Source organism: Gobio gobio (assembly GCF_949357685.1).
Source record: "Gobio gobio genome assembly, chromosome: 18".
In the NCBI taxonomy this organism is placed as follows: domain Eukaryota; kingdom Metazoa; phylum Chordata; class Actinopteri; order Cypriniformes; family Gobionidae; genus Gobio; species Gobio gobio.
This window is the reverse complement of record NC_137111.1, coordinates 47,589,342-47,615,394: the sequence shown is the minus strand read 5'-3', so window position 1 is coordinate 47,615,394 and position 26,053 is coordinate 47,589,342. Positions and strand designations below refer to the sequence as shown.

Sequence of the window (26,053 nt, the reverse complement as noted above, 5' to 3'; positions counted from 1 at the left end):
GCCTTGGGCTGGAGCCTGGACGGGGCCTTGGGCAGGAGCCTGGACGGGGCCGTGGGCAGGAGCCTGGACGGGGCCGTGGGCTGGAGCCTGGACGGGGCCGTGGGCTGGAGCCTGGACGTGGCCGTGGGCTGGAGCCTGGACGTGGCCGTGGGCTGGAGCCTGGACGTGGCCGTGGGCTGGAGCCTGGACGTGGCCGTGGGCTGGAGCCTGGACGTGGCCGTGGGCTGGAGCCTGGACGTGGCCGTGGGCTGGAGCCTGGACGTGGGCTGGAGCCTGGACGTGGGCTGGAGCATGGACGTGGCCGTGGGCTGGAGCCTGGACGTGGGCTGGAGCCTGGACGTGGGCTGGAGCCTGGACGTGGGCTGGAGCCTGGACGTGGGCTGGAGCCTGGACGGGGCCTTGGGCTGGAGCCTGGACGGGGCCTTGGGCAGGAGCCTGGACGGGGCCGTGGGCAGGAGCCTGGACGGGGCCGTGGGCTGGAGCCTGGACGGGGCCGTGGGCTGGAGCCTGGACGTGGGCTGGAGCCTGGACGTGGGCTGGAGCCTGGACGGGGCCTTGGGCTGGAGCCTGGACGGGGCCTTGGGCTGGAGCCTGGACGGGGCCGTGGGCAGGAGCCTGGACGGGGCCGTGGGCTGGAGCCTGGACGGGGCCGTGGGCTGGAGCCTGGACGTGGCCGTGGGCTGGAGCCTGGACGTGGCCGTGGGCTGGAGCCTGGACGTGGCCGTGGGCTGGAGCCTGGACGTGGCCGTGGGCTGGAGCCTGGACGTGGCCGTGGGCTGGAGCCTGGACGTGGCCGTGGGCTGGAGCCTGGCCGTGGGCTGGAGCCTGGACGTGGGCTGGAGCATGGACGTGGCCGTGGGCTGGAGCCTGGACGTGGGCTGGAGCCTGGACGTGGGCTGGAGCATGGACGTGGGCTGGAGCATGGACGTGGGCTGGAGCATGGACGTGGGCTGGAGCATGGACGTGGGCTGGAGCATGGACGTGGGCTGGAGCGGATGACTCTGGCTGGGTTGTGGTGGGTACTGTGGGACAGTGGAGCTCCTCCTCCACAGTCCCCACTGTAAAAGAAGACCCAGCCAGCAGAAGAGCAAAGTCAATATATTGGGCCAGGGAAAAATGGATCTTCCCCCCTGGCATCTGTGAGCGGATAGGGTTGTTTAGCCCAAACCTAAAAATGTCCTTGAGGGCCACGTCATTAAAGTCTACCTCATGACTGAGTTCACAAAAGTCCTGAACATAATTTTCAATGGCCTGATGGCCTTGACGAAGGCGTAGGAGGGCAACTGCTGGGTCCATTGTTGACGGTCAAGTATTCTGTAACGATTATCCACTGGAGGCAAGTTGTTGGACCCAAATGCAGCTTTATTTCCAACAAAACATAAAACAAGGACTTGGCATGAACTATAACAAAAACTCACCTACAGCGGGTTACAACATTCAATACTTGACAAAGACACATGGCAAACATGAGGGCTTAAATACACACACAGACTAATGACAAGACAAGTGACACCTGTGAACAGTGATGAGACAATGAACCAATGACAGGACAAGACACAAGATCACATGAGGGCATGGGATTCACATGACACTGAAACATGACAAAACCAGGAAGTGCATGACACTAAAACAAAGCAAGAACATGATAAACTAAAATATGAACAAGGAACAATGAACATGAACCATCACCAAAACACCCTGTGACAATTTATGAGTGTGTGTGTGTGTGTGTGTGTATGTGTGTGTATATATATGTGTGTATGTATGCATATATATATATACAGGGAGTGCAGAATTATTAGGCACGTTGATTTTCTGATCATATTTTTTTTCCAGGCACATTTGACCAATTCCAAACCACAGTAATCCTAATAACTACTATTGATTTAGTATTTAATAATGTATAAGTGATATATAATTGTTCATGAAGGCTGGAAATGAAAATCACCTTATATTCAGGTGTGCAGAATTATTAGGCATGTTTTCTTTTACAGATAAATTGAGCCAAAAAAGAGATTTAACTCAGACTGAAAAGTCAAAAAGTATTAAATGCCCATGAGAAGGATGCAATACTAATGCAATACTAGACATTGCAGTTAAGGCATGACCATTGGACAGTGAAATGCTCGTTGGGTCAGCAGGGTCAGACAAAAACATGTGGCGGAGAAAAGACACCTGTTAACTGCAAAAGAATGAAGAATTAAGGTGAAGAATTAAGGGTGAAACCATCAGGAACCCTTTAGTCTCCAGCGCCACCATTTTCCAGAGCTGAACCTACCTGGAGTCTCCAGAAGTGAGTCAGGATCTCAGAGACTTCAGTTAGGTAAAGAATCCTAAAAAATGACCCCCACTAGATAAGAATCACAAGCTGAAGTGTTGTAAAATACATGAAGAAGGTTTTTTTATAGGCTTTATGGACAGATAGGTTGAGAATGACTCTTGAAGGACCAGCACCACATCCTCTAGTGCCACTGTTTGAAGAATTCATCTTCCAGAATCTGGCAGGACGTTTTGGGAGTTCATTTTAGTCCATCCTGAAGTCCGTTTTGCAGAGATGGACTAAAATGAACTCCCAAAACGTACTGCCAGATTCTTTTTTGGCTCAATTTATCTGTAAAAGAAAACATGCCTAATAATTCTGCACACCTGAATATAAGGTGTTTTTCATTTCCAGCCTTCATGAACAATTATATATCACTTATACATTATTAAATACTAAATCAATAGTAGTTATTACACTCTAAAAAATGCTGGGTTAAAAATAACCCAAGTTGGGTTGAAAATGGACTAACCCAGCAATTGGGTTGTTTTAACCCAGCATTTGGGTTAAATGTTTGCTTAAAACAACCCAATTGCTGGGTTAAAATAACCCAATTGCTGGGTTAGTCCATTTTCAACCCAACTTGGGTTATTTTTAACCCAGCATTTTTTAGAGTGTAGGATTACTGTGGTTTGGAATTGGTCAAATGTGCCTGGAAAAAAAATATGATCAGAAAATCAACGTGCCTAATAATTCTGCACTCCCTGTATATATATATATATATGTGTGTGTTAGTGTGTGTGTGTGCATGGTTGTGTATATGTGTGGATATATATATATATATATATGTGTGTGTATATATGTGTATATATATGTGTATCTGTATGTGTGTGTATTTATGCCTTTAGCAGACACTTTTACCAAAGCATCTTGCAGTGTGTGAACATATATTGACGTTCAGTGTATTCATGAAACAATAGCAGGATGACCCACCCGGAAACCTCTTTGAAAACAATCATTATGTTTGTAGCTCTCTTGGGTGACGTTGTAGCACAGAAACGACACGCTTTAGTGAATCTGGTCAAACATACAAAGACCATGATCACAAGATTAGGCCTTTGGATTCGTCTGATTTCACTTTGTTTATGCTGAGGAGGACTTGGTACTGGATGATCAGAGTAACACAATATTTGACTTGATAGTCTGGATGTAGAGACACTGGAGACTTTGATATCCTGTTATCTACAAAATAAGTCACAATCATCAGTTTGCAATGTGCATTTTGTTGTTATTTGTGTTACATGGCATGTTCAGAGTGTTTTATTAGAATAGTTACTGTGTTTTTACACTGTGTGTGTGTGTGTGGGTGTTTGGCAATGGACTTTATTCCCTAAACCATCACACACACCAACTCTGTTTCTGTTGATTTTAGTGCACATTTGACGGACTATTTACTCAGTATTTATAAAGGTTTCAGTAGGAGCATGAGAAAAATAGGGAACTTACTCTGAAATAATAACGTGTAGTATTTACTTGATAACAATTTGCACATTAAAAGTAAATTGTACTGCTACTGCTCTGTACAACTTACCTGTTACTATCAAGTAAAATTACACTCTGAAAAATGCTGGGTTAAAAATAACCCAAGTTGGGTTGAAAATAGACTAACCCAGCAATTGGGTTGTTTTAAGCAAACATTTAAGCAAACAACCACTGGGTTAAAACAACCCAATTGCTGGGTTAGTCCATGTTATTGTTCAACCCAACTTGGGTTATTTTTAACCCAAGTGTACTATAGAATTTAACATTCATAAAGAAATTAAGTAAATATGAATTAATTATATTTGAATTCACATATAGAATTAAGTCAAATCTACCTAACTAAGTTAAGTACATTTAACACAATTAACTTTCTCAAATAATATGACATCAGTTAGAGATCACATCAGTTCTACACCGCGTTCCAGATTATTATGCAAATTATATCTTTCTCCGATTCTCATAATTATTCAATGCAAATGACAGTCAGTATAATTTTCGAGTCATCAACCATTAAGGTATAATTCGAATTGTATTGAACAAACCTCCTAATGATAACAGTATTTATTTCAAAAATCCAAATTATTATGCACAACAGAGTCAAAACATTTTAAAAGCAAATTTGCATTTGCTGAATTTGCAGCATTAGGTGGTCATATTTACTGAAATTAAAAGCTATTTCAATCCAAAACATCCTAACAGGGCAAGGATATCAATGTAATCTGTATTTGAAGTGTCAGGTTACTTTCAAAAGGTGATTTTCTCTATTTTGAGTTGCTTCTATAGACATCAGTGTTTCTTTATCCCAGTACTTCAGTTCTGTGATCATTCAGGGGTTAGAGGTCGGTGTAGGGAAGGCGTTTATTGTCCCATTAAGGCGGCATCTATTTAATAATTTTAGTAAATATAATCTATACACTCTGTTATTATTGCATCCTGTTAATGTACAACAATAATGAGGTGCAAATAGTATGTATATGTCAAAATAAAGTATACGTTATTTACACATATTGCAAAGAACTGTTACTTTTAGTGTAAATAGAACATATCACTATTTTCACTTAGTATGCGATATCACTTAGTGTAAATATCATCAAAATGTATGGAAGGATATCGCAGACAATTTTCAAAAGAAATTGCAAATTATATTTGCATGTACTTGCATTTCCGATGTCTAACACTGTCAACTGTCAATCAGGCTTGAGGGCGGGGTTTATTGATGTAGTCTGAAAGTAGGCCACGCCCTCAAGTGGTGGAAAGCAAAGCACTTTTTCATCATTATTCATTCCTATAAAGAAAATGGGGAGAAATATCCAATAAATATTTATGTGTCTATTTTGCGACAACAACAAAAAAAGTCATACAACTACTGTGTCGTTTTTTTGTGCACTTCAAACAAAGCCAAAAACCTGAAACTAAAATATTTATCACCTGCCAACCAAACAAAAAGAACCAAAAGAAGACAAGCAAATTGTCGAGAAGAAATGAAGATTAGGGACGCTTATTGACCGTTTAACCGTTTTTTTTTTTTTTAAGTTATATTTTTTTAGTTTGCTGCATGGTAAAAGCAAAATATGCTATATACGGTGTGAAGATCAGCTCAATATATAATCTTTAAAATATCCTTTTATTGAAACTGGTGCAAATGAGACATTTCGAAACATTTCACCCGCTGGTACTTTCACTTTTGCCGCAGAGACCCTTGTGATAAATAAATGTGTTGTATTTATGATAATCAACGCAGATTTCAGTTGGCGAAAATAAATAATAAAAGCGCGATAAGTCGCCTTTTGATATCCTTCCATCAAAATGTTATTTTCACTTAGTGTAAATAGCCGGTGCCTAATATTAATGGTATGACTCATTTCAGGGGTGACCAAAATTATGATTTAAAATCAGTCAGAGATAGAAACGTATCTTCATATTTACAGGTAAGGCTTCATATTACGGGTAGACTTTCTCAAATAATAGAGAAATAATAGAGACCCCCCCCCCGTAATTCATACCCTGGTTAACCACTTCAGCTCCGCAGCATATTTAAATTATTTTAGAGAATAAGGCATATCTGAATTTAAAAGAGCGCCCTACCCACATACATTGGAGTAAATTGATAAAAATTGTCTCATTTTACACAAAACACTCTAAATTTTTACACAGTGGTGGAATATTGCATATATTATATTGTATTTATTCACAATTTTATGATAAACATATATAAAAAGTCATATTTTGATTTATTTTTTAATTAATTTGTTATTTGAAAACCGGTTTGAAACTTTGGTCTTCTTCCCTTCAGAAAGTTTCTGTGGATTCCACTAGGTGTCAGTAAACAGGGAAACATTTTTTTTCTTGATATCTCCTTCCAAGAAAAAGTTATTGAGATTAATCTGTGCAAACTATCTAATAACTCCTACTCATCTCCATTGATTTTCTATAGTCGCTAGGAAATCGAAAAGAAGACTCCGCCTCCTCAACTTTGTAAAGGGAGATCTCTGGCTCTGATTGGTCTAGAAGCATGATCGACATGTCTATAGAAAGCTGAGATACTCAGCTTTTTTGCCGTATGACGCAATACGTGATGACGTCATCAAGTGAGTGTGTCAATTGCGGCTAACAAAGACGATCAAAACAGGATAATAAGAGTATTTGTCTGCATCACGTTTTGATCTGGACATCGGTGACATATTACAGTGTCATTTGGCCATGCATGCTCACACACATGTGAAAATGGTCTCATTTTGAAGAAAACAACCTAAGGAACGAGCTGAAATAGCGTTTGAGGGTATTAGCTTCACAACACGTTATTGATCCAAACAGGAATATGACTCATGTGTTTGCTTGTTCAAAGGAGTCATTTCCATCTTCGTGATTCTTTTGATAATAACGTTACTGTAAAGAGGTGGATCGGTGAAATAAACTGCACAGTGATATTCTTGAGGTTAAGAGCCTTCATTTGATATATGACTTGTCTATTTTTCGGTGAGATTGTGTGATATAAATATTAAATTTTATATTATTCATATGATTTTCTCAAGGTGGGGGTCAAATTCAGACCTTATTATCTTTTTCTATGTGACATAAATGCAAAAGTGATTGGGTTATCAAGAAAGCTGAGGTTCTAATCTTTCAAACGATACCATATATGTCTAGTTTTGTGCTGTACAACTTATGGATTTTTTCAAATGATTATGATGATGCAATATTGGACCCACGGGTGGGTCGGTGAGGGGTGCAGAGCTGAAGTGGTTTTTAAAGGAACACGCCAGGATTTTTGCAAATAGGCTCATTTTCCGTCTCCTCTAGAGTTAAACATTTGAGTTTTACCGTTTCCGAATCGCTTCAGCTGATCTCCGGGTCTGGCAGTAGCACTTTTAGCATAGCTTAGCATAGATCATTGAATCTGATTAGACCGTTAGCATCTGATTAGTTTCAATATTTTGCACCTGTGATTCCTATCATCAGTGTTTTCTTCTGTAATATTATTATTATATCTCACATGTAGATCAACACCAATGGATTTGTTGCCCTGGAGAGGCCTACAGGAGAATCGGAGTACCTCGGCAACATGCCGGCCAGTTTTAAGATGATCGCTGCTCTACAAGGCGACCTGGACACCAGCGATGGCGTAGGAAAAGTCTTCTTCCGCCAGGACTCCAGTCCGGCTCTCCTCCAGCGGGCGGCGGATCACATCAACAGAGCCTTTCCTGAGGATGACGTGGTGAACCCCATCCACGCGCTGGTGGTCACATGGGTGGACGTGGCCTATCATAGGGCTGAGATCAGAGGAGACGGCCTGGAGCACACCGGAAGAGTGAGGTTCAGTTTATTTGTGCATAACATGTGCATTCACATACTTGCCTTGGAATAATGCATCATATCACGACTATCAATGCATGTATCAAACTCGCACACACTGCAAGGATCAAGTATTTTTGCCTTATTTTCCAGTTTAAATATCTAAAAATTCAGGTTGCAGTAAATGCCCTTTAAGCCATAATTAAAGTATAATTACATAAGATTTTTGGTCTATTATAGTAGATTGTATTTTGAATATAAAGGTATTTTCCGCTTGTTAAAAACAACTTCAGTATTACTTTAGTGTTATTAATATAATATACTGAGTGATTAATCGCATCTAACATAAAAGCTTGTAAATATATATTACACACACACACACACACACACACACACACACACACACACACACACACACACACACACACACACACACACACACACACACACACACACACACACACACACACACACACACTCATATACATAATTACACAAAACTTAAAGGGTTAGTTCACCCAAAAATGAAAATTCTGTCATTAATTACTTACCCTCATGTCGTTGGACACCCGTCAGACCTCCGTTCATCTTCAGACACAAATTAAGATATTTTAGTGTAAATCTGATGGCTCTGAAAGGCCTCCATTGACACAATGCACGGTTCACTCTCAAGACCCTTAAAAGACACTAAAGACGTCGTTACAAAGTCCATCTCACTACAGTGGTTCTACAATAACTTTATGGAGTGACGAGAATAGTTTTTGTGCGCAAAAAAACCCTAAATAACGACTTATATAGTGATGACGATTTCAAAACACGGCCTCATGAAGCTTCGAAGCGTTATGAATCAGTGAGTCGATTCAGCAGTTTGAATCGCCAAATTTCAGCAGTTTGGCGGTTTGACACACGATCCGAATCATGATTCGACTCACTGATTCATAACGCTTCGAAGCTTCATGATTCCGTGTTTTGAAATCGTCATCACTATATAAGTCGTTATTTAGGGGTTTTTTTGCGCACAAAAACTATTCTCGCCGATTTATAAAGTTATTGTAGAACCACTGTAGTGAGATGGACTTTGTAACGACGTCTTTAGAGCCTTTTAAGGGTCTTGAGAGTGAACCGTGCATTGTGTCAATGGAGGCCTTTCAGAGCCATCAGATTTACACTAAAATATCTTCATTTGTGTCTGAAGATGAACGGAGGTCTGACGGGTGTCCAACGACATGAGGGTAAGTCATTAATGACAGAATTTTCATTTTTGGGTGAACTAACCCTTTTACTAACAAACTTTTATGTTAGATGCGATTAACCAAGATTAATCATCGTCAAACATCAGTTTGACTTCACTAATATTAATTATTAACCACCTATGCAGTTTATTTTAGTGCACATTTGAAGAGTGACTGAGTATTTACTCTTTTTATATAAAGGTTTCAGTAGCATGAGAAAAATATTGAACCAATGTATGTAAATCATTAAAATAATTATTATTGTTTTAATAGTTGTATTAAATATTTCGTATTTTAATTAATATTTTAACTATTTTGTACAAATAGTTTTTGTTTTATTTTAATATTATGAATGATTTTTTTATATTTTTATAAATGTATTTTTTTCTATTTATATTTATATGTCTGTATATTTTTTATTATTTTTATTCGTTTTAGTAATTTTAGTACTTCAACAAATGAATCAAATTAAAAATTAAAGTTTGACAGCACTAATATTAATTATTATAATATATATATATATATATCAGATTTAATTATTATTAATATAAAAATTTATTATTATTATTATAACACAAATTCAGTTTATTATAGTGCACATAATGCAAATAATAAGTATTTATCTTTATATATAAAAGTTTCAGTTCATGAGAAAAATATAGAATTAATGTAGCCCTTTTCTACACACACTTTACATTTAAAAAAAAATACTAAATATGAAATATATTATTTTTTATTTTATATGAACTAGTTTGTCCAATAGTTTTATTTTAATACTATGAATTTTTTATATCTTTATTTTATTTTAGACATTTTTAGGCCTTTGATTTTGTATAGCTAATTAATATTTATATGTCTGTATATATATATTTTTTTGTGTTAGTAATTTTAGTATTTCAAATTTAAATGAAAATGCGAAATATTGCAACTAACTACAATAAAAATCACTGACTCTAATTGACGTCCGACGGCTTCGTCATTGCAGATTGCTGTATGTGTGAATTATAACAAAGTCATGTATTCAATTAATAGTATAAAAATGCAGAGTTAATAACTCATGTTATCATCCTGGTAGCGAAATACGTTTCAACTGGTCATTGCTTCGGTGGAGACGATGTCCTACGTGATCCTTCTGTACCCGCGAGAGGCGATGCAGTTCCAGAGCACAGGAAGTGGCTACCCGATGCACGCCGGCTTCAGTAAAGGACAGGAGACATACTCACTCATTTTCACCAGACAAGGGCCGTACTATCGCATCACGGAAGACACCGAGGCGTCGGTCAGGAACTTGGCTGAGTAAGTTCGGTTGGTGTTTGTGTTGGTCTATAAGGATAGCTCACCATAAATATTGCCATCACAGGGCTCGACGTTAACGCTTGTCCGGGACAAGTGGATTTTTTGAAGGGGCAAGTGAAAAAGAATTTTACTTGCCCGACGGACAAGTATCCTGAGTAAAACGTCAAAACAAAAAATAACTAGGGAATCACCAAAGTGCAATAATGATTCTGCATTCAGTGTAAGTGGAGATCGATAGTGAATAATATAAAACGAGCTGAAGTTAACAATGTTCTGCTGTTGAGGCTCGCGCAGCCTCTCGAGGAGAAAATCGAAAACAAATGAGCGCCGCTCATACAAAGAAACTCAGTTAACATACACGGTTAAAATTGTGTAGTTTTTATATTTATATCATATGATACAGTTAAGCAACATCACACTAACAAGAGTGTTGTTTTCCTGAATACCATCACGACTGAAAATGACACTGATTTCATACGCCAGTTCCATAAACAATTAATTACCATTAAGACACTTACATTTTAGATGCAATATGGACTGTTTTTGTTCTATTTCAGCAGCGAAAATAGTTCCAAACAAATATCACAGCATAACCCTAACGCATTTCACAGCAACAGTGTGTGTTATTGAATGATTCAGCATTTGAACGAATCGGTTGAATCAAAGATTCAATGACCTATTCGCAAACTACCGCCAAATTCTTGAATGAATCAGCCGTTTCACTGAATCGACTCAATGACTCGCTCATTAAGACGGTCACATGCTGCCACCTACTGGTGCTTTAGTTTCATCTTTCCAACATTTTCTCATTTGTATATTGAAAAATATTTAAAATAATCTCATAACATTATCTAATGCAGTTGTAATTTTTCAGTGTAAATGATTGAATTTGATTGGTAACAGCCTATAGTGTCTTATTCTAATTTAATTTATAGATCAAGTTTAAGAATATAAAAGGAAAGCTGAAGCATAGCCTATATTTAATAAGATTATGGAAAAATGCCCTTTATAAAAAGGTAAAAATATCACAAATATGCATATATAAATATTTCAAAGCTGATTGAACACTGGTGAGAATATTGCTTCAGAATAGATTATATTCATGAAAAAAATCCGGACAAGCAAATTTTTTACTTGGACAAGTGAATGACAGATTTACTTGTCCGTAGGACAAGCATGTGAACAGGCTTAATGTCCAGCCTTGCATCATTTACTCTTTCTTCTGAAGAAATGAAAAGCAGACATTCGGATGAAGCTTCACGCCATGTTTTTCCATACAAAGCTCCGACCAGAAATCACTGTAATGCTCCTTAACTTTACACGGGTATTGAGCTGAACTGAATCAACACTGAACCGATTAATGACTAGAGCTGCTTTACAGCAGGATTGAATTCTGTTTGCATTGCTGATCATTATTTTCCTGTTTATCCCTGTAAAGCAGCTTCGCTATAAAGTAAAAAGCGCTATAGAAATAAAGGTGACTTGACTTAAAGGATTAGTTCACTTTTAAATAAACTTGTTCTGATATTTTACTCACCCGCATCTCATCCAAGATGTTCATGTCTTTCTTTCTGCAGTCGAAAAGAAATGAAGGTTTTTGATGAAAACATTCCAGGATTTTTCTCCATTTAATGGACTTCAATGGCCACCAAACGGCTCAAGGTCCAAATCAGTGCAGCTTCAAAGGGCTTTAAACGACACCAGACGATCAATAAAGGTCTTATCTAGTCAAACGATTGGTCATTTAAAAAAAGAAAGAAAAGTTTTATAAGCACAAATGCTGAGTAAATTATCAGCAAAAGTTTATTTAAAAGTGAACTAATCCTGTAAAGAGGTCCTATAATGCCCCTTTTTACAGTCTTAGATGTCACTAGAGTGTGTATGAAGTTTCAGCTCAAAATATCCCACAGATCATGTTAAAATTGTCACTTTTTGGGGGTGAGCAAAAACGTGCTGTTTTTGTGTGTCCCTTTAAATGCAAATGAGCTGGTGCTCCCCGCCCCCTTTCAGGAAGAGGGCGGGGCTTCAAGAGCTCATGTTAGCAGCTCTAATTACCTCGCGCAGACACACACAAAATGTCACAAAACGGAGATAGTTTAGTTTACTTACGGTTATAACTGATGATGTCATCTTGCTTTATGACATGCGTCTGCATTTGTGTTCGTACTGTATCAATAAATGTGAAAGACGGACGACAGCTTGAGCGACTCCCAAATGTGCTCGACTACAACAACAATTCCTCTTCTCAACGTGTTCCCGGGGGCGGGGTTTATGTAAATTTTAGGGTTAGTGATGTCATGTGTTGTAGTCCCTACCAGCCGTTTGGTGTTGTCCTTAAAAAGCGATTTCTGTAAAATAAAATATCTCCCTTTGCTTTGAACTGTGAGCGTCGTAACTTTGCAGATGTTGTTTATGCTCAAACAGCGACACTACACACTCACTAAAGTTAAAAAAGTCAAATCATAATCAACCACCCCTTAAAACTAATCATAAAAGTTGTCCATGTGAAGGGCCGGCACGACGTAGAGTGAGATTTGAGAGGAATAACGTCTATTCCTCTCATAAAACTTCATTTGACTTGCAAGAAATAGATTTTCTTCATCAGAATTTTTGTCTTATTTTCCAGTACAAATATCAAGAGGCATGACTTCAGATATTAAGTCTTGTTTTTTGATAGAAATGCATCAAAGATAAGTGAGTTTATGCTTAAAAAAAGAATTCATGTCTGTGAGGTATGAAAAATAAACCTATTTTTATTTTAAGCATAAACTCACTTTATTTTTCAGAAAGCAAGACTTAATATCTGAAGTCATTTTGCTTCTCATGTAAAATTGTAAATGAATCTTGATCTAAGATAATACATTTATTTATAATTATAATGGAAAACAATAATGGATAATAATAATAATTTATAAGGGAAATACTGAGTAAGAATATCTTCTGGACTACTTTTATTGAGCCTTATGGTAGTTTTTGCTTTTTTTGGAGCTTGACAGAAAAGAGCTTATGAAGATTTCTCCATTTATGTTCCACAGAATTTTAAATTAATATATATTTAATATAATTTAATATTAATTTTTAAAACAAGTATTATTATTTTAATAGCTCTATTAAATATTATTAAATATATCACACACACACACACACACACACACACACACACACACACACACACACACACACACACACACACACACACACACACACACACACACACACACACACACACACACACACACACACTGCCCCTGCCCCTAAACCTACCCATCACACACACACACACACACACACACACACACACACACACTGCCCCTGCCCCTAAACCTACCCATCTCACACACACACACACACACACACACACACACACACTGCCCCTGCGCCTAAACCTACCCATCACACACACACACACACACACACACACTGCCCCTGCGCCTAAACCTACCCATCACACACACACACACACACACACACACACACACTGCCCCTGCGCCTAAACCTACCCATCACACACACACACACACACACACACACACACTGCCCCTGCGTCTAAACCTACCCATCACACACACACACACACACACACACACACTGCCCCTGCGCCTAAACCTACCCATCACACACACACACACACACACACACACACACACTGCCCCTGCGCCTAAACCTACCCATCTCACACACACACACACACACACACACACTGCCCCTGCGCCTAAACCTACCCATCACACACACACACACACACACACACACACACACACACTGCCCCTGCGCCTGCGCCTAAACCTACCCATCACACACACACACACACACACACACACACACACACACACACACACACACACTGCCCCTGCACCTAAACCTACCCATCTCACACACACACACACACACACACACACACACACACACACACACACACACTGCCCCTGCGCCTAAACCTACCCATCACACACACACACACACACACACACTGCCCCTGCGCCTGCGCCTAAACCTACCCATCACACACACACACACACACACACACACACACACACACACACACACACACACTCACTCACACACACACACACACACACACACACACACACACACACACACACACACACACACACACACACACACACACACACACACACACACACACACACACACACACACACACACACACACACACACACACACACAACTGCCCCTGCCCCTAAACCTAACCCTCACAGGAGACATTCTGCATTTTTACATTTTCAAAAAACATCACTTAGTCTGATTTATAAGATGTTTTCCTCATGGGGACCTAAAAATGTCCCCACAAGGACGAGGATTTCGGATATTGCTATCTTTGTGGGGACATTTTGTCCCCATAACGTAGGGATTACCAGTCCACACACACACACACACACACACACACACAAACATACATATATATATATTATTTAAACTATTTTGTACAATAGTTTTATTTTAATATTATGAATAAGTATATATATATATATATATATATATATATATATATATAAATATGTATATTTTGTCCTTTTGTTGTGTTTTTGTATTTTACGTAATTTTTTATATGTATTTGTATTTATATCTGGTAAATAGTATTTACTTTTAATAGTTGTTAAATTATATTAAATAGATGTATTATTATTATTTATTTAATTAAAAAAATGTTTTTACAATAGTTCTATTTTATATGAATAAATTTGTATATTTTTATTTTATTTAGTCCTTTTTGTGTTTTTTCTTTTTTCTTAATTCTTTATATCTATTTATGTTTATATGTCCATAGGTTTTATTATTATTATTTATTTTAATTGAGCTATTTTGTACAATAGTTTTATTTTATATTATTAATACATTTTTATATATTTTTTATTTTATTTTAGTCCTTTGTGTGTTTTTGAAAAAAAAAAAAAATCGTAATTTTTTATATCTATTAATATGTCGATAGTTTTAATATTATTATTATTATTAATAGTAGTAATAGTAGTTTTAGTTCTTAAACTTAAAGCGCTATATGAAGATTTCTCCATTTATGTTCCACAGAAAATAATTAACAGTGGATTTTCATTTTTAGGTGGTTTAATGTTTAGTTGTCGATGTACTTAGACAGTTTTTCTCACACTGGTGTTGAATGTCTTTTTCCAGGCAGACTAACTCCGGGAAGCGCGGCGTGTGGGTGTATGAAATCGGAACATTCCCTCACTTCACGAACATCGCCCCTGGAGAAGTGCCAGACTTCCCCTCGGACTCCCACATCCCACAGGAGAACCTGGGTGGAGTTTACCATCGCCCAGAGCATCCTCCACCCATCCAGGTGCACGCGGTTCAGTTCACGCCTCCAGATCCCGAGGTGGTGGAAATTGTAACTGATGACAACATCGAGATGGAGGGTCAGCACCAGTGGTTTATTGACTAGAATAATGGCCAGCTTTACTGTGTTCTTGAGCCTAAATGACTCTTGTTCTACAGTGTTTACATACAACTCCGGGGAATGTGACGGGCGCAGATGCTCCAAATTTGGCGAATGTAGGAATAATCCGAGTGGACGCTGCTGCCAGTGTAAGCCGGGATACTACGGCAATGGGATTCAGTGTATATCTGATGGTAATGAGTTATTATTGCTTTCATTTCTGCTATAGACATGTTTTCGTATGATGGGTGATGATCACTGACAGCCTGTCAACATGTGAATATTTTAATGCGTTGAGAATATTATATTAGATTTTAAGTTAATATTTCAATAATTTAATAATATATTCAAAATTTATGTTTACAGCAGTGTTATTTTAGTGTCATTAAGTCAATATTTTGAAATATTTTTTACATTTTTAATCATTTTGTTGTATTTTTTAGTCATTTTTATTAGTTTTGTTTAGAAATGTCTATATAGTTTTTATTAATTTTTATTTCAGCTTTAGTTATTACATTTTTTTGTTGTTATTTTTGTACATCAAGTTGAAATACAATTTTTTTTTGTATATTTTATTTTATTTCAGTTAATATTTATGTTAAGTTTAATAGAATAACATATAATAATAATTTAAAAATACAAATATAATCATAATTTAATACCATATTCAATATTTACAGCAGTGTTCATTTAGTGTCATTTAGTATCTTTATATTTTGAAATAATTTTTTATTTTTCAGTTTCATAATTTTCTTGTATGTTTATTAGTTTTATTAGAAATATGTCTATATATTTTTTATAAATTCTTATTTCAGCTTTAGTTATTCAATTTGTATTAGTTGTTATTTTAGTACATCAAGTTGAACAGAAATTCATGTGTTTTTTATATTTGATTTTATTTCAGTTAATGTTAATGTTAAGTTTAATAGAATAACATATAATAATTTTATAATACATATATAATGATATAATAATAATAATCATAATTTAATACCATATTCAATATTCATGTTTACAGCAGTGTTATTTTAATGTAATTTAATATCATTATATTTTTAAATAGTTTTTATTTTTATATTTTCCCAATTTAATAATTTGCTTATTTTTAGTCATTTTTATTAGTTTTTTTTATTTCATTTCAATTTCAAATCAATTTTCATTTTTATGTAATCTTTAGTTTTTGTTATTTTAGTACATCAAGTTGAACAGAAATTCATGTGTTTTGTATATTTAATTTTATTTCAGTTAATGTTAATGAATGTTAATAGAATAACATAATCATTTAATAATACATATATAATATATAATAATAATAATCATAGTTTAATACCATATCCATGTTTACAGCAGTGTCATTTTAGTGTAATTTAGTATCTTTATATTGTGAAAGTTTTTATTTTTATATTTTCCCGTTTCAAATATTTAATAATTTTATTGTATGTTTTAGTCATTTTTATTACACTCTAAAAACTGCTGGGTTAAAAATAACCCAAGTTGGGTTGAAAATGGACTAACCCAGCAATTGGGTTGTTTTAACCCAGCGATTGGGTTGTTTTAACCCAGTAATTAGGTTGTTTTAAGCAAAAATTTAACCCAACCGCTGGGTTAAAACAACCTAATCATTGGGTTAAAACAACCCAATCGCTGGGTTAAAACAACCCAATTGCTGGGTTAGTCCATTTTCAACCCAACTTGGGTTATTTTTAACCCAGCAGTTTTTAGAGTGTAGTTTTATAAGAAATATGTCTATATACTTATTTTTTTTTTCAGCTTTATTTTTTTTTGTTAACATATCATAATTGAATAATACATATATAATAATAATAATAATAATAATAATAATAATCATAATTTAACACCATATTCAATATTCATTTTTACAGCAGTGTCATTTAGTATCTTTATATTTTTAAATAGTTTTTCTATTTTCCAGTTTCAAACTTTTTATAATTGAGTTTTTGTCATTTTTATTATTATTTATTTTTGTATTATTAGAAATATGTCTATATAGTTTTGTATACTTTTTTATTTAATCTTTAGTTTTTGTCATTTTTGTACATCAAGTTAAACAGAAATACATGTTTTTGTATATTTTAATTTTAATATAACAATATCTAATAATTTAATAATACATATATAATAATAATCCTGGTTCACAGTTTATAGTTATATTTTATTTATTTTAAAGTTATTTATTTGTATTTTAAATCTTTATATATCTTTAATAATTATTTGCATTATGCCTTTTTTATTACAACACATTTAATAATAATAATAATAATAATAATATGATGATGATAAAATAAAATAAAAAAGCTAAATTTTTATGATTTAATTATTAGCTTATCATCAACTCATGAATCCCCAATAAAATATACATTTTACATATAATTAGTTAATAATCAAAGTCTGTAACAAAACATGAATCTATTACTTGAATACAATATGACTATTTTATACAGTAAACAACTCAATAACAAATAAACAAATAAAATAACCAATAAACAACTCAATAACAGCTCTTCTCTGGGTAGGGATAGGAGATTGAGGAGACTGAATGACACGTAAATGATAAAGGACATCATATTATTGTAATATTACACTCAACACTTTTAGTATTTGCAAATGATACTAAACTGCACATCCTTACACACTGTTGTATTTATTTATATTATCTTATTTGAATCTTTTAATTTAAATTTTAAAGAAAATGTGCATATATAACATTATATGTCAGTTTGTGTAAAATGTCTGTATTTTATTTGTGTCAATTTTGCTGCTGCAACACCGCAATTTCCCTTTGGGGATTGATACAGTTTTTCTATTCTATTCTAAACGGATCTGATACTGGAGTCCTGAGAGAAGTGTAATGGGATGTGACTGCTCTTCCACAGGTGTCCCTCAGAGGATGAATGGGAAAGTGAGCGGCCGGCTGATCGTGGGAAACTCGCCGGTGCCCGTGGACTTCGCCAGCAACGATCTCCACTCGTATGTGGTGGTGAACGACGGCAGGGCCTATGTGGCCATCAGCGCCATTCCACCAATCGTGGGCTTCTCTCTTCAGCCGCTGTCGTCTGTGGGAGGAGTCATCGGATGGGCTTTTGCTCTTCAGCAGCCTGGCTTTAAGAATGGCTTCAGCGTCATTGGTGAGATTTGCATACAGTGAGACTTTAAAGGTTGGGTAGGTAGGATTTAGGTAAAAAAAAAAATCCAAATTTGTTTAAACTTTCTTTATACAGGGAGTGCAGAATTATTAGGCACGTTGATTTTCTGAGCATATTTTTTTTGCAGGCACATTTGACCAATTCCAAACCACAGATATCCTAATAACTACTATTGATTTAGTATTTAATAATGTATAAGTGATATATAATTGTTCATGAAGACTGGAAATGAAAATCACCTTATATTCAGGTGTGCAGAATTATTAGGCATGTTTTCTTTTACAGATAAATTGAGCCAAAAAAGAGATTTAACTCAGACTGAAAAGTCAAAAAGTATTAAATGCAAAACGGACTTCAGGATGGACTAAAATGAACTCCCAAAACGTACTGCCAGATTCTGGAAGATGAATTCTTCAAACAGTGGCACTAGAGGATGTGGTGCTGGTCCTTCAAGAGTCATTCTCAACCTATCTGTCCATAAAGCCTATAAAAAAACCTTCTTCATGTATTTTACAACACTTCAGCTTGTGATTCTTATCTAGTGGGGTCATTTTTTAGGATTCTTTACCTAACTGAAGTCTCTGAGATCCTGACACCTGCACTTCTGGAGACTCCAGGTAGGTTCAGCTCTGGAAAATGGTGGCGCTGGAGACTAAAGGGTTCCTGATGGTTTCACCCTTAATTCTTCACCTTAATTCTTAATTCTTTTGCAGTTAACAGGTGTCTTTTCTTCACCACCTGTTTTTGTCTGACCCTGCTGACCCAACGAGCATTTCACTGTCCAATGGTCACGCCTTAACTGCAATGTCTAGTATTGCATTAGTATTGCATCCTTCTCATGGGCATTTAATACTTTTTGACTTTTCAGTCTGAGTTAAATCTCTTTTTTGGCTCAATTTATCTGTAAAAGAAAACACGCCTAATAATTCTGCACACCTGAATATAAGGTGTTTTTCATTTCCAGCCTTCATGAACAATTATATATCACTTATACATTATTAAATACTAAATCAATAGTAGTTATTAGGATTACTGTGGTTTGGAATTGGTCAAATGTGCCTGGAAAAAAAATATGATCAGAAAATCAATGTGCCTAATAATTCTGCACTCCCTGTAAATCAATACATAATTAAAATGTGAGTACTCTGAAAAAAAAAGTATAAAAATTGAGTGTCTGTAGACCTCTCACGACTGTTTTAAAGACAGCTCATTATTTCCATTCACTCCACCTTCTCCCTTCTGGGCTCTTTCCAAAGCCACGCCCCCAAAACACATGAACGCGCTACGCCGACCGCGATCAGCTCAGCTGACGCATTATTAACCTGAGACGAGCGGAGAAGAAGTGCATGTAGTGACATCATGTCAGAACCACATGTAATAAAAAATCGTCATAATGAATATAAACAAATAAGATGTCTTTTAGTACTCACTATCAAGCTAGAATAACGATACTTGTAAAGTTTAAAATACACACACAACACAGTGTCTACGACACACACAGATACAAGATAAAAACATCAGTAAACATAGGTAGAGAATATAAAAACAAACCAAGGGCCGAAATAAACGTGCAGGTAAAGTTCCCGGTGAACATGGTGAAAGAGTTTAGACAGAGGGTAGTAGCTAAAGCTAACTTAGTTCTAAAAAAAGTTCCTGGATGCGGTGTACTAGCTTTTACACATGCATTTTGTTATCTAAAGTTACATTTTGCGAAATTCAACACGACAGCGATCAACTTGAGCTAAGCATATTGAGTATTTATCATCTCTACTAATGGTTCGCTAAGTGTATAACATTGTAACTTTATGCTAAGTAATGTTATGTTAGCTATATTAGGCAGCTACGTGTGCTAGTGAGACATGCTTCATGAAAACATAAACCAAAAAAATGTTTAATCAAAATGAAAGATTACCTGTCCAGCAGAAATACAGCCTCTTGAACTACTCAAATGTGCATGTGGGCAAAAGCGGCGGTTGCCATGGTAGCGAGAGAGAGTGACAGGCGCCCAAGCCAATCACTTGCTTCGGCCCGAACGAAAATAATGAGCGGTGTTTATTGCAGATTAAAAAGTCTAGAGTCACTCGATTTTTATACTCTCTTTTTCAGAGTACTTACATTTTAATTATGTATTGACATATAAAGAACGTTTAAACAAATTTGGACAAAAGTGTTTTAGATCATTCTTACCTACCCTACCTTTAAATGTTCAAGAGGGGAACAAAATGGCTGCACTTTATTTTACAGTACGTACGCTTGCGTGTACTTACCTGAGAATGTACTGGATAATAGGGTAACTACACAAGGTTAGGTTTAGGGGTCGGTTCAAGGCTAAGACACAGTTATTGTAATTACTTTAATAAGTATATAGTACGTACACGGGGAACTGGACTGTAAAATAAAGTGCTACCAACCCAGTTTAATTTCGTTGACGAATAATTTTCGTCATAATTTTCGTCAACAACCTTTTTTCACTGACGAAAACGAGATGATAACTAAATAAAAACTAGTGTTGGATGACAAAAACTATGATGAAAACTTACTGTCATTTTCGTCAACAAATAAAAACGAGATGAAAATGTTAGTGAGGGTCGATTAGGGGAGAGATGGGGTCAGAACTGATGTCCTGTGTAACAGATGCTGATCTAACCGCTGGAAAACACACCGGCTCACACCAGTGGCGGAGCCAGAGGGCTAGTTGGGCAATTGCCACCCCAGACGAAGTCCTTGCCACCCCTGTTGCCACCCCGCTGAAATCATTACACTGTTTGATTTTTACAAACATTTCCCAAATCTCCCAGCGGACGTGTATACATCCTTACGCCGGTTTCACACTGCACGCGTTAGCAGGGCGGAGCAGGAGCAGAGCAGAACCTGCAGTGCCGCGATCGTTTCGGCGCCGAGTCTATTTTTGCCGCGCTGCTCACGCTGATTTAAAGCCCCAGTGGATTGTTCTTGATCAAAACTGACCTGATTAACATGGAAAATAACAAATTTCACCATGAAATCATGTAGTGAAGTGTCCCGTGTGTTTCACGATCACCATATGACATCCAGCGCTGTGAAAATTATAAAATACACGAAAACACAACAGTGCCAGAAGTTTATGCCCAAACTTGAAAGGTCCGTTTAAATGATTAAAACTAGAGGCTTATCTTAACTTTAAAGGTTACTTTTATCATGTAAACTACATATTTATATATATATATATATTATATATATTATATTTATTTTATATATATATTTATTTTATGTTTATATATATATATATATTATATATATTATATTTATTTTATATATATATTTATTTTATGTTTATATATATATATATTATATATATTATATTTATTTTATATATATTTATTTTATATTTATATATATATATATATATATATATATATATATATATATATATATAATATTTATTTTATATATATATTTATTTTATATTTATATATATATATATATATTATATATATTATATTTATTTTATATATATATTTTATATAATATTATATTTATTTTAAATATATATATATATATCTTATATATATATATATATATATATATATATTTTATATATATATATTATATTTATTTTATATATATATATATATATATATATATATATATATATATATATATATATATATATATATATATATATATATATATATATATATATATATATATATATATATATATTAGGGATGCAACAATACAGTTAGTGAATTATACTAATTATTATAATTACTAGTATAATTACTAATTATATAAATTATATTTATTTTATATATATATATTTATTTAGTTTATATATATATATATATATATATATATATATATATATATATATATATATTATATTTATTTTATATATATTTATTTTATATTTATTTATTTTATATTTATATATATATATATATATATATATATATATATATATATATATATATATATATATATATATATATATATTATATTTATATATATTTATATAATATTTATTTTATATATATATATTTATTTTATATTTATATATATATATATATATATATATATATATATATTATATATATTATATTTATTTTATATATATATTTTATATAATATTATATTTATTTTAAATATATATATATATATATATATATATATATATATATATATATATATATATATATATATATATATATATATATATATATATATATATATATATATATATATATATATATATAATTTATTTTATATATATATATATATATTAGGGATGCAACAATACAGTTAGTCCACGGTTCAATACATACCTCGGTTTTTAACCACGGTTTTCGTTTCGGTTCGGTTCTGATGGCTTGTCACATCAGTTTTTTGCTATTCTATTTTTAAGCGACAGGAACAGCAAGAGGTTAATGTTAATAACAAAAGACAAAGAGAAAATCACTCACTGCTCTTGACTGAAAAACTAGAATCAATGTATATTTTATAGTGAAGTCTATGTAGTGTTTTATTTTTACATTTATTCATTCAATGTCATACTTAAATGCTGCTGTACTGCACTAAGCTGTCAGTGTAAACCTTTATATATATTTATTTTAAATTATATAATACACTAGGAATGTGTACAAGGTTTTTTTTTAAGTAGCCTAAAGTTTTAAGTTTAAGTAAGGTTTTTCAATTCTTTTAAGTAAAATAAAGAAAGAGTATTGCAATAAAAAATAGTCCTTTTTCTCCTTAAAGAAATAGTTCACTCAAAAATGAAAATTCTGTCATCGAGAAATGAATACAGGTTTGGAACAATATTAGAGTGAGTAGCCTAAATAATATCATCATTAGAGGTGATAGAGGTGACATTAGGCTGCTGATGTCAATTTAAGACCTGCGTGCATCTAATATACCGGCACACCGATTTTACTTTCACTTTTAGATAACTGACTGTGTTTGTTAACCTTGTGTGTATTTGACCGTATTAGCGCAGTAAGACGACTTAGTCCAGTAATCGCGTGTTTGACAGGCGTTTAGTGCGCGCGCTCAGCGCATGTTAACACAGTGCATGAGCTCGCGGATGAAATGTTTAACCGGCAAGGCTGTAAAACGCATGCAAATTTGAACTTTCGTGATTGTGAATAACTATAGTGTTCCGTGAGTATAACTCTACCACTGATGTGAATGTATCTCAAGTTGTTCTGTATTGGAATGGAAGCAAATGATAGAATTTGTAGAAAAATAATTAATTAAACGCAAAACCGAAAAAACCGCAATTCACAAGCGCGTATTGAACCGTGAATGCCGTACCGAACGGTTCAATATTATATTGAGAATTGTGGCATCCCTACTATATATATATATATACTATTATTCTTGTGGTACATGTTTGAATGTGTACAACTGCCTGGTCCTGCCTTGTTTTGATAGGTCCAAGTTTACCTCAGTTTTTTCTCTTGGACTTGATTAGTCCAAGGAGCACTTTGAATACTTGTTGTTCTATTTTTGCTGTATACTTAATACATATATGTACATTTTGGAAAATAAACAACTTTAATTTAATCTATATACATTTTGTGGAAAATAATTTATTTTTAGTGTAATTGAACACTTTGTATATTGACCCCCCAAAATAACACCTTTGCCACCCCTGTTTCTAGCTCCGCCACTGGCTCACACACCCCCAATCCAGCTCCAGAGCGGCTCACAATCAATGAAGAGCGCACATTTATGCCAGGCAATTGTTTATGAACTAATGCTGATGAATAATGACAATGTTTACTTTACCATGTTTATATAGTAATATGTTTTAGACGGTTGTAACAACGCATATTTTATCTCCTGAACTTGAATGAGCTCCTGCAACTGCAACAGAGGCGCAGACATTTCAAAATAAGAGTCCTGGTGTATTTCAAGTTTCTTTATAATTAAAAGTCACGCATTATATATTCGTTTTTGGTTACACAATAAACTGTATTTAATTGAATTCCCATTTAATTCATAGTCAGGAGGAAAGTCCAGTATTTGACACATATTCAATATAGTATGAGGGTTATAATAGTTCACTAAAACCATTTAAAAATTCTTAATTTCTTGGAATTACATAAATGTTAACTGAAATTAAAAAAATAAATAAACTTATTTGAAGCTTTAGCTTAACCTGATATGGCCTACTGACTAAACAAAGTTATAAAAACTATATAGATGTTTTTAAAAAACAGACAAAAAAGTGAATTGAGCTCTTTCGTGTATTTTTAATGTCAAAAACAAAATGTCAAAATATCAGTTCAAGTGACAGTCGGTTGTGTAATGCTTAAATGCTTAATGTATTACAATTTAACTAAACTAATTAGATTTTAGTCGACTAAAACGAGACTAAAACTAAAAACAATTCAGTTGACTAAAATATGACTAAACTAAATGGCATTTTAGTCAAAAGACTATGACTAAAACTAAATCAAAATTTGCTGTCAAAATTAACACTGTACCAAACAAATGTTATTTAGATCAGGGGTTTTCAGGGAAGCTTGTTTCTACCCGATTAAAAGATGGGGAAGAAAAGGGGATTGCAACTTTATATTTCACAAGACTTTTTGTGTGGAATGGAAGTTATAAAGCAAATATTGTTCTGCCTTTTCCCATCGCATATCAGATCAGAAATGCGTTTATTTTAAATCAAATATTTAAAAAGTGAAAATAAAGGTGTAGGTGCTTTATTGTCACAATACACTGAGGTCCAAATAGTATTGGCCATGTTTGCACTCAGTATTAATAACATCGTACAACTATTTACAAAAAAATCGACGATTATTCAGCAAACTCTAGTTTGTAAACACTCTTTGCTTTGACACATTGGTTGGAAACTCCCGTCTTTCTCCTGTCTCTCAGGCGGAGAGTTCAAACGCCGGGCCGATGTGACCTTCCAGCCGGGCGGAGAGAGGCTGACCATCTCTCAGGATTTCAAAGGCATCGATGAGCATGACCACCTGATGGTTGACACCAGACTCGAAGGGAAGATTCCCGAGGTTCCTCAGGGAGCCACTGTCCAGATCGACCCCTACACCGAGATCTACCAGTACAGCAGCAACTGTGAGTCCAACAGGCGGGATTTCCCATCATTCACAGCACAAGAATGATACAATAATCAGTGTATCCTTTGCATTTAAAGTTTGGAAGTGAAAAAAGAGAAAAATTGCATTTTTATTTGTAGTACCATTCAAAAGTTTGAGCATCAAATCCTCATATGAGAATGATTAGTGAAGGATCATGTGACACTGAAGACTGCAGTAATGATGATAAATTCAGCTTTGATCACAGGAATAAATTACACTTCACTATATATTCACATAGAGAACAGATGATAAACATTGTGATA

General features: G+C 35.0%; 1 protein-coding gene across 1 annotated transcript in view; it reads left to right on the top strand.

Annotated features, from left to right (window-relative positions):
* Positions 1-26,053, top strand: part of nid1a (nidogen 1a) — a 77,423-nt gene that overhangs the window by 4,940 nt on the left and 46,430 nt on the right. Inside the window, exons 2-7 of the mRNA XM_079843611.1 lie at positions 7,302-7,610; positions 9,902-10,122; positions 15,271-15,515; positions 15,595-15,729; positions 18,430-18,681; positions 25,567-25,767. Coding sequence (XP_079699737.1) covers positions 7,302-7,610; positions 9,902-10,122; positions 15,271-15,515; positions 15,595-15,729; positions 18,430-18,681; positions 25,567-25,767 — 1,363 coding nt within the window. The remainder of the gene's footprint in view (positions 1-7,301; positions 7,611-9,901; positions 10,123-15,270; positions 15,516-15,594; positions 15,730-18,429; positions 18,682-25,566; positions 25,768-26,053) is intronic.